General features: G+C 31.1%; 1 protein-coding gene across 1 annotated transcript; it reads right to left on the reverse strand.

The window, feature by feature from the left end:
- On the reverse strand, positions 1–6,429 carry LOC147806298 (uncharacterized). The gene is made up of 4 exons (XM_087169127.1): positions 6,234–6,429; positions 4,524–4,740; positions 2,000–2,165; positions 1–253 (listed from the first exon to the last, which is right to left on the reverse strand). Exons 1-4 carry the CDS (start codon positions 6,313–6,315, stop codon positions 167–169), a joined length of 552 nt encoding a protein of 183 aa, XP_087025253.1. The 5' UTR covers positions 6,316–6,429; the 3' UTR covers positions 1–166.
- Positions 6,430–10,887: the final 4,458 nt, after the last annotated feature.

Raw genomic sequence — 10,887 nt, forward strand, 5'->3', positions numbered from 1 at the left:
TTTCGATAAAAATTTGAAACTTTATTTAAAATAGAACGAAAATAATAATGTTTGAAAAAAAGGCATTTATAAGAAATTACATAAATAAATCAATTTACAAAACGTCGTGAAATAATCTTCAGTGGAAGTTGTGTCTCATAACAGTTCTTCAAACGACTTTTTTTTCTTATTTCCATGTCATTTCCGCCCAAATCTTGTAGCATGCAACAACTTTTTGATTTATTACCAATTCAAGTTCTGTTCGATACCTTCCCTAGATTTAAAAAAATATCTGAATTATTTTTTATTTAAATTTTTTTCAAATTGTACAATATAGTTTCCATTCGGAAAACCAACTTCATTATAAATCTACATAAGATTTTGGCAGTTTATTTTTTTAAAAAAGGGAAACCTTTGTGATAGGTTTTAAATTAAAAACCTTTAAGAAAAAAACTTAATTGTGATTTACTGAATCTAAAATAATAACAAAAGTAAAGACAAACATTAAATTACAGTGATAAAATGTTCTAAAAAACTACTGTTGCCAAACATAATTAGCATAAAATTAGCATGTAATTGCTATGAGTGGTACGTCGAGAATTTTTATAAAAATTAGAAATGGTATATACTGTAGTGTATACAACAATTTATACGAGTACTATAAAGGATACACCACCAAATACAACGTGTGTAGTGTGTTTATTAAATTATTCTAAAGACATGTGACTGAAACAAGTGTAAGAACAATTCTCAATTTTTTCCCACTTTTTAACTGTTAATAAGGTCTTAGTCAGAACCACTATTATTTTTTAAAATTTAAAAAATAAATAAAGCTTTCATAATTCATTCTTAACACAATTAACAGCCACTAGATAATACGAATGAATAAAAATATTAATCAAACACATGTAATTCTTTAAACCATTCTTCTCCGACGTTGCGTAAACGCAACAATCTGCCGAGTTGTAAAATGTTCCTTCATAAAAGGGGTAGATCGAAATCCTCACTGTTAATGTTTATAATATCGGATATTGTCTACCACTTAGGTTTTAAAAAAAATTCAATCACATAATTTCTGATCAAAATATAAACATTTACAGTAATAATAAATTTAGTAGAGCACGATTGCCATACTTCTCTCAGATAAATTTCAAAAATATTAATCAAACACATGTTGTAATTCTTTAAACTATTCTTCTCTGACGTTGCGTAAACGCAACAATCTGCCGAGTTGTAAAGTGTTCCTTCATAAAAGGGGTAGATCGAAATCCTCACTGTTAATGTTTATAATATCTGATGTTTTCTACCACTTAGGTTAAAAAAAAACTTTCAATCGCATAATTTCTGATCAAAATATATACATTTACAGTAATAATAAATTTAGTAGAGCACGATTGCTATACTTCTCTCAGATAAATTTCAAAAATATTAATCAAACACATGTTGTAATTTTTTAAACCATTCTTCTCTGACGTTGCGTAAACGCGACAATCTGCCGAGTTGTAAAATGTTCCTTCATAAAAGGGGTAGATCGAAATCCTCACTGTTAATGTTTATAATATCGGATGTTGTCTACCACTTAGGTTAAAAAAAACTTTCAATCACATAATGTCTGATCAAAATATAAACATTTACAGTAATAATAAATTTAGTAGAGCACGATTGCCATACTTCTCTCAGATAAATTTCAAAAATAAAATAATTATGTTACCAGTCACTTCACTTTTAAAAAAAAATATTCACAGCACTTTAGCGCTTTATGAGTTCACTTTTAATGGTATTCACAATTCGGACAAATACATTTTTTCATTTGAATTTTATTGAAATAGATAGGTATTTTGTTAAAAGATTTATAAATGTGACTCATAAACTTAACATTTATTTTAAAAACACTGTTGACTTTAAAGCAGTTTTCAAATATGTACTTTACCAATTTTACGGACATATCACCTTAAATAGAAATTTAAAAATAGGTCGGATTAAAAACAGTTTATTGGATACAATTGACCCCAATACATACCGCAACTATTATCTTGGCAATCGTACCCATTTCAGGTATTTTGACTGGAATATTGGTGCCGCCATATTCACCAGGTTTTACTGGGCAGTGATTTGGCACTCCTTCGGGGAAAAATGGCGTCACTTGTTCTTCAAAATCTCGAAGGTAATCACACCAGTACTTTGTACTACAGAAAAGAATCTCTTATTACACACTATAGTTCAACAACAATAATAAATCATGCAGCTTGAAATTTAACATAAGAAACGAAAAACATTTTAGTTAAGGAATTTTATTTTATTTTATGACCAACATTGAACAGCCGACTCAAATCAGAGTTTATGGCTATCAATGTCCAACTCTGTAGTCTTCTAACTCTGAACCCAACCCAGAAGACAAGGAGAGTCCTGGATTAAGCATAGTGTCAAATTAAACTTCATGGACTTTTCATGGAACTAACCCGCATTTGCGTTGCACGGATAGGATAACTAATAAACCTCTCACAGTTAGCCCGACAGAAAGGAAATTCTAAACCATAATCCGTTTACCACAGAGGATATTTTACGGCAGCACTATGGTCTATACACCAAAAGCAGAATTCTTACTATAAGTTGCGTCACCTCATTAGGAAACAAACACTCTATCCTCAGAGTCGACACGACTCAAAATTAAATCACGTGAAATAAAATGAAAGCTTGTAATATTGTTTCCTAACTTTTTTCAGTTGATCCAATTCTAATACAATCAATGCTGGTAGTTTGAGATGCTGATTAATAAATCAGCTTAAATTCGCTAAGCAACATATTTTTCTTCTTAACTTATATATTATTATTATTATTATTATTAAGATTTCATTTAATACCCATAAGACACACCAACAAAAAAGTCAACCAGTTGAACCGTTACGTTACTGCATTTTGCTGTAAAACGAGTAATATGTTAATCAACCATCTAATCATTCACGTTAAATTCATTTATGGTACAAAGAAGAGTACAGAAGGCGGAAGTTGCATTAAGCCACCATAATAACTTTTTAGTAAGTTTACAAGATATTCTAGGACCAAGCGTAAGCAATACTTTAAAACTCGTCGGTGAGTATTTTAATATGGACACAACTCGAAATGCGTATTTGCGACATTGAATAGCTCTCAAAAAGCGTGTTTATGAAAATGGATACAGTTTGAAATGCATATTTACAAAATTGACACAAACATGCGCCTTTTTTGTTTTCAACCTAATTTTAACCAATGAACAGGAATCCAATGCTTTTCTTTATTTATTTAAACACTAAAATTTGTCATTACGGGGCAAAATCCCGTTAGCAACTTACGTGGCAAAGTTACTAGGTACATTACCAACGTAGCTTTAAGCCGATGTCTTCGTAATCAGAATTCTAAACAACAGAGATAGTTTAAAAGTTCAAAATTCCTACAGCGTTAATTTACATTCACTATTATAAATTTAAAGTACCCGTTACAACCTAGTAAGAACAACTGTTGACTTTTAAAGTAATTTAAACATCAGGAAATTATATAATTTTAAAAAGACAACTTAAAAAGACAACTTTAATTTAAAATCAAGAGGAGAAAATCTGAGCTATGAGCCAGGCCCCAAACACAAGAATTTAGACTTCTAGAAGGTAGCTTCTGAAGCTTTCTTGACGTACGCGATGAATTATTAAGAGTTAAGCAAAAATTCGAATTTGTGTACGTATCTATTCTCTTCCTGATTCAATATACTATTCAGGTTATATTATACTAAAGTAAAGTCCCTCAAAAAAAAAACGTCGAAAATCTTTGAGTGACCAATTCCTTAAGACGAACACTTCAATAGCTGTCCTTATTTTTACAAATCTTAACTATTCTCAAACCTAAGAAAAGTGCATTGGCGATCGAGAGTACAGTAATTTAAAATATGGTTAATAACAATGGAGAATTTATGCAAATACTTGATCTTGCCTAGTTTGGGTGAGGAGATTTCAAATCTGAAATTAGTTTTGCACCTAAAGTTACAGATTTTTTTTAAAATTATATTTTTAGTTTCTTTTTTGTCGAATCGCACAAGTTTAGAATATAATAGGGAATCGCGTCAATGTTGTGACAAGCTTCTAGCGGAGTTAGGGCACATTATCAGGATTAAAACTGCATGGGAACGCATGGCCGTAAAGGTCATCGTATGCAGTTAGGAGTGCTTCCCTATTATGACCTATTCAGAAACAAGCAAAAAAAAACTTTTCATAATAGAGAAGCACCCCTAGCAGAGCGTATAACAGCGTTTCTGGGCATGGATGTCAATGCAATTTTAATCCTGATCCGAACTCCCCTAGAAATGTTTTATATATAACGATATGACTTCCTGTAATATATAACGTTTTTAAACTTCGACATAACTAAAAATGTCTTTAAAAAAAACTGTAGCTTGGAGAAAGAAACCGATTACAAACCTGAAATCAGCGATACAAAAGTATCTAAAATCTTTTTTTTAAAAATCTCATGTAACAAAAAAATAATAATTTCCAGTGAAATTATAGTGTCAAATAACTTACCAAGATCCGAATTTGTTCAGCAGACAAGGAATATAAACATCAACCTCCATACCGAAAATCTTTTTTAACCTGTAATAAGAAGCCTTGAGAACTGCACCTTCAGGAACTTCCTTTAAGACTTTTAACCATGCTGTAACATTCAGATTAGACTCGAGATCAATTGGATCTGGGCGCACTACGAATTCCGAAGCATCTACGTAAGCTGTCTGCAGTTTCGCTGCAAAAAATAAATATTACATGCATCTACAGGGTGTCTGAAAAGTTTGGAAAAGGTAAAAAAGCTCGAAAAGATCGAAATCATCAGATCTATGATCTATACACTTATGAAATAGTTTGAAAAGATGCATTAGCATTATTGAAATCGACGTCTTAACCTTATCTTGGCAAATAGAATAGAAACATCAAAATTTTAGATAAAAATCCCCATTTTTATTGCAGATGAAGCAAGGATATAATATTATAGTACATAGACGATCCTTCCATGAAGAATTATCTGGGTTTTAGAACAGACAAATAACTTTATTTTTAAAGTTGCTGTTGTTGCCGTATGCCAAGGGGTGCGATTGTTCTTATTTTCCAGTGACGCCATCCATGGCCAAAAATTCGATTTCTGCTAAACCCAAACGTCCCATCCGTTTTTAGGGCAGACCCATTCATTCATCTACAGATCGTAATTTTTGACCTGCATCAGAGAACGATCTATCCCCAATTCAATATCCCCAGAGGTATTATTTGTTATGAAACCATGGAGGACTTCGTGATCCGACAGATTTAACGTGCACTAGTCACCATTTACTACTAGGGGAGTCTTCGGACGAGTAGATTCGAACTCTCGTTCTCAGACATGTAAGTCCAGTGCTCTGCCAAGTAGGCTATCACGGCAGTTTTAAAAGTTATTAAACTTTTTTAAAACTCGTCAATTTGGCGTTATTTTCCCTCCTAGATGAAAATTATCAAAATCGTATCCTTATTCTCAGTTTCTTATGAACTCGGATAAGGCAGTATTGTAATAAGTTTTTAAGTATTAAAAAATTAAGCCACAAACGTGTCTTAATTTTGGCTTTTCATGATATTGACGTTTTGCACCATTTTAAAACCGAGCATACAGAGCGCTGGCTGTAGATATATTAAGCTTGACCTTACAGTAATGAGTAACGTTTGCAAACTCACACCAGTAAGAACAATACTATTTCTTTTCGCCAAAAAAAAAAAAAAAAACAATTACGTCATGTGACGACGGAGCCGAAGGGTAATACAATTTTTGTGAAGCGAATTATATAAAGTAACAATTATTGATTAATTTTATGAGCAAATTTTATTCCTTAAGTAATTGAATTTATTTTATTATGGTTCCCATTTTATTTTAGCACGGTTCTCTTTTAATGTGGTTACCCTTAAAATAATCTTAATTTGCTTTGAAACATATTTATCCTACTTATAATTCTTACTTCAAAAGAAGAAATATTTCATTTATAATTCAAATATTCCAACTGAAAAGAATTAATAAAAATATTTGCTTTCTTTTAGAATATGAACTGCATCTCATATATTTTATAACATTTATGAACTTAAAAAACCATCTTGTAATGCTAGTTAAACTCATAGCGTTATAGTGAAATATTAAACGTTGTAGTTGCCTTTCTTTTATCGGAACAAAATGATGTATAAAAATTAATACCGGGTAGATGAGGACAAAAAATAAAAACTTACTACAATCTTCGAATTTAAAAAATTCGGCATGCACGGTTCCCCAAACCAGTAAAAAAGCAACGGTAAATCCAAGAGTCTGCATTTTTCGACAGAAAACGTTATTCCGAAAAAGTGAAATGATGTACTATTTCCTGAACAAATGGTTGTTTAAAATAAATTTCGTATGAGAACCTAAACACTTGACGTTTAAAAATTATCTTCATAAGTTTGCTCATTCAGTCGTTTGATATAAAGAAAAAGAGAGAGCGGTTTTTTATTTTGTTGATTCTGAGTTATCAATTATTATTTTTACTCAATATTATCTGCGAAGAAATTATAAAATTAAGGGGATTTTTATTTTTTATCTGACTTAATATTTTTAATGTTATTTAGTTCGAAAATATTTTTTTTTTATTGTACTTAAAGTCAATAATTTTGAATCAGACTCTTAAAAACCATGTTCATGACTGAATTTAGAGAAATTTATAACCGGCGTTAAAAAGTGGATCCAATTCTGAGTTTACGACTCCCAATGTACAACTCCATAACCTAGTAATTTCGAACCCAACCCTGCAGACAAGGGAACTCCTTGATCAAGCATTGGAGCAAACTAGTCTGCGTGCAGGACTTTTTTGGTAGAACTAGCACGCTTTTGCGCTACATGGAGAGGAAAACCACTCACGGTTAGCCTGACGACGACCGGATCCTAACACCCATGATCGGTCTACCACTGAGGATATTTTACATCAGTTCTGCGGTCCATACGAGCCGGGGGCAGGATTCTCATTAACTAGCAACGGCCAGAAATCGAACCTGGATCACCTCATTGAAAGGCAGACGCCGCTCAATCCCCTGAGCCACCGCCACTTTAATTGAATGAATTATTTCTATTGTGAAATAACTGTTTGAAGCAATTTTAATGAAATTAATGATCTTAGTGAAATTGAGACTTACGTATTACCTGTCTTCTGCGCCACAAAAAAATTTAATACAAAGAACATAAATTACGGAGGTCGAACAAAGGAGACAGCAATTTCTTCTCATAGAAACAATTCAGACGAAGGCTGGCCGATTTGTATATATTAAACTCCACTCACTCCAATAACAAAAAATTCCATGTGCTTTACGGATTATACATTAGAGTCCTTTTTCGTCGGGCTAATCATTGATTTTCGTTGTTTTCTTCTCTATGCAGCGCAAATGCAGATTAGTTCCATTCAAATAATTTGCCTCAAGTATGAGTTTGGTAAGCTCTTTTCTCAAGTTCCCTTGTCTTCTTACATTCTCTGAGCTTGAGATTTTGGTAATAGGTAGTCCAACATTGATAAGCTTTTTAACACATTGCAAGCTCGTCATGTAAAAATTCGTTTTTTGAAATTTCTGCGGTCCATACAAAAGTTTAAAAAATGGCATCAAAAATACTTCGTTTCCGGCCGGTTTTTCAAATAAATCATCCATTCGTGATTACAACAATAAAAGTTTGTTTGTTTTACAAAAAAAAAAAAAAAATCATATTTGAGTTTCTCAAAAGTGTATATACTTGTATATCTAAGCTTGTATATACTACTCTTCCATAACTTATTTAGAGATAAAAAAAAAAAAAAGGACATTATTTCAGACTTTAAAAAATTCCAATTTTTTTCTGTAGATTTCGATCTTATATTTAAAAATAAACTTATTTGAACTTTGAATTGAAAAATCTATTAATATGATTAATGTAAACATTTTATATTTCAAGTAGAAGTGCAGAAATTTGGCGTTAATAGGGCCGATTTAAATTATTATTTAAAGGTATTCAAATGAGCTTAGCTTTCCAATTCTGTAATTTTGACTCATATGAAAAAGGAGCACAACTTAAAATGGGTATTAAAGAAAATGGACACAGCTCAAAATGCGAACTTAAGAAAATGGTCACAGCATTTGATACCGTTTTTCGCACTACTCTTATGAGTATTATTATATAAAGAATTAACTAATAATTTCAAATAAATTTGCCATGCAATTTTGTTGTTGGAATTTCGTATTTTACACAACACTTTATTGTTAAGAGATCTGAATACGAAGACATCACCTGAAAAGTTCAACAGTAGCCATCACCTGTAATTTTCCAATTCATTACGAAGTCCGTAACTTTGCTTTGTAATAATTATATTGGGTTGAGTATGAAGTCATTGCGTTTTTTTGCTACAGATGACAGTAGCATTGTTTGTGAAATACGTTAAGCATTTGAAGTAGTAGTTGTTACGTCAATCACAACTTAGGCGTCATTGTAAAAAAACAAATCCGGCGATTTTTTGGAGTTTTGTAGACTTTACAACACGGTGAACAAGAAAAAACACACTGTTCGTTTTTGCCACATTTAATTGTTTTACTTCCGTAAAGGGAAAAACGCGCTTCAAGCTTGTGAAAAATTGCAAAAAGTTTACAGTGAAGATGGTCTATTAGAGTGGTCAGTGCCAAAACTGGTTCAAAAAATTGAACGCCGATATAATATAATTTTGAAAGATGCTCCTCGATCAGGAAGGCTTACCCAGATTGATGAAGGTAAAATAAAGACATTGATTCCGTCCCTTGCATTTACATTGAAGATCAGCCAATAGTATTCATGTCAAACTAAAGAAACTGGGATAGGTAAACAAGCTCGAGATATGGGTTCCTCATAACCTCAAACAAGTTCAATTGACAGCACGAATAAACATCAGCAATATGCTTATGAAATGTGAAGAAAACGAACCTTTTTTGAAACTCATGGTGAGAAGTGAACTGAATCACCAACGACTTCAAAAGCAGAACTTCGTTAAAGGAAGGTTTGCTCTCAATATAGTGAGACTGGAAGGGTGTGGTGATTTTTTGAGCTCCAACAACGGTACAATCAATTCGGATAAGTACAGAGGGCAATTGGAATTGAGCTGTCATCTAGAAACATCCGAAGCTTGTCAATTGTAAAGGAGTAGTGTTCCTTCACTACAACACCAGATCATGCACATTTTTGTCGACCCATCAAAAATTATAGGAGTTTTGGGTGGGATGTGTAGCTCCACCCAGCATACTCATCTGACAAAGTGCTTTCAGACTTCCACTTGTTTTGATCCATTCCAAATTCCTTGCAAAGAATAACCTTGAATTCAGACAAGATTGTAAATCGGCATTTAGTTGTTTTTTGCAAATAAAGGTAGGTCTTTCAACAAACCAGGAATTATGAAGCTTAGGGAAAGATGACAAAAGGTCATTGAGCAAAAGGAAACACATAGCATTGATTGATCTTTAACCTTTATTTAAATATATGGGTTTGAAAAATATGGGAAAAAACGAAATGACTCTTCACTCAACCCAATTTTTAATTTTTAAAAATCGCTGAAGCTAAATTCGTGGTTCAATTGTTAAAATTTGGATTTTGAGCTGCGATTGTATCTTTAAATAAGCAGATTGAGCAATGACCATTTTCTTAAATACACAACTCAAATTATGTCCATTTTCTTAAACACATTTTGAACTAAGTTCAAAATAAAAAGCTAACTAACGAGTTAGAATAGGTCTATGTTAAACTGAATGCTGTCATCTTTGAAACCTTCAATAATATTGAGGCCACTGTTCTCCAGGGTATAGTAAGCAAAGTTTCAAAGCCCTCCATTTTAACATATTCTGAATTTTTTCCTGACTTTTAATATCTTTCACTTAAAAAAATAATAAAAAAAACATATATAGTTTAAGGAAGTGAGAATAATAATTATTTCAACTAAAAATATTATTTTAAAATAATAATGAAATGTTTTAGTCTGAACGAATTTATTATCGAAAACTCCTCCCTGAAAATTATGTCAAAATAATGCTGGTTTAAAACACAGTGAAATGAAGAAAAATTAATCCCAGCAGATTGAAACATTAGAGTGAACAGAATACAAAAAACAATGTAATTGTAAAACATTTCCTAAAACAAGTTGAACTACTATTATTTTTTTCACTATACAAGCCACAACAAAATAGCAATTGAATGTGGAATGAAGTCAATTAATAAATATTATCTAGATATATTAAATAGTTTTGTCCATACTTCTGGAACAACTCCATATAAAATTATTAAATTACTTATTTAGTAAAAATTATTAAAAACATAATTTAATTTTTGTGTTATTTCATCATTTCTTAAAAGTTTTATAAGCTATTGCAGCATTAATTTGAATTTAATTTTTATTCCAAATTCATATGTTAGATAAGCAATATCAAAATATAAAACAAAAACATAAAATAAAACCTCAATATTTGCAAGCTTTAATGAGATAAGTAATAAAAATGAAATGATTTATTTTGATTCATCATCATAATTGAACAATGTTATAAGGACAATATAAATTTTGAAATACAATGTAGAAGTTCAATGTGTTTAATTGCAAACGCATACACATAATGTATTTTTTAAACATTATTCCAAGCAAAAATGCAAAGTTTTTAATTTATAAAAAATATAAAGAGATAATTTTATGTTATGAATAGCCCAAATGAAATTAATAATTTTTATGGAAAATAAAATCATATAGATGATAAATATATTTACACTCTTAACAAAAGATGTTCGATATGACAAAACATGAAATAGATTTAAAAAAATCATGATGAGTTCTGTTTTTCATGGAAAAACACCCCAAAAAATAACTTGAATTTTGATCAGTAGATTGTA

The sequence above is a fragment of the Parasteatoda tepidariorum genome, chromosome 8 (assembly GCF_982258835.1).
Source record: "Parasteatoda tepidariorum strain Cologne lab strain chromosome 8, Ptep-v5.0, whole genome shotgun sequence".
NCBI classification, from domain to species: domain Eukaryota; kingdom Metazoa; phylum Arthropoda; class Arachnida; order Araneae; family Theridiidae; genus Parasteatoda; species Parasteatoda tepidariorum.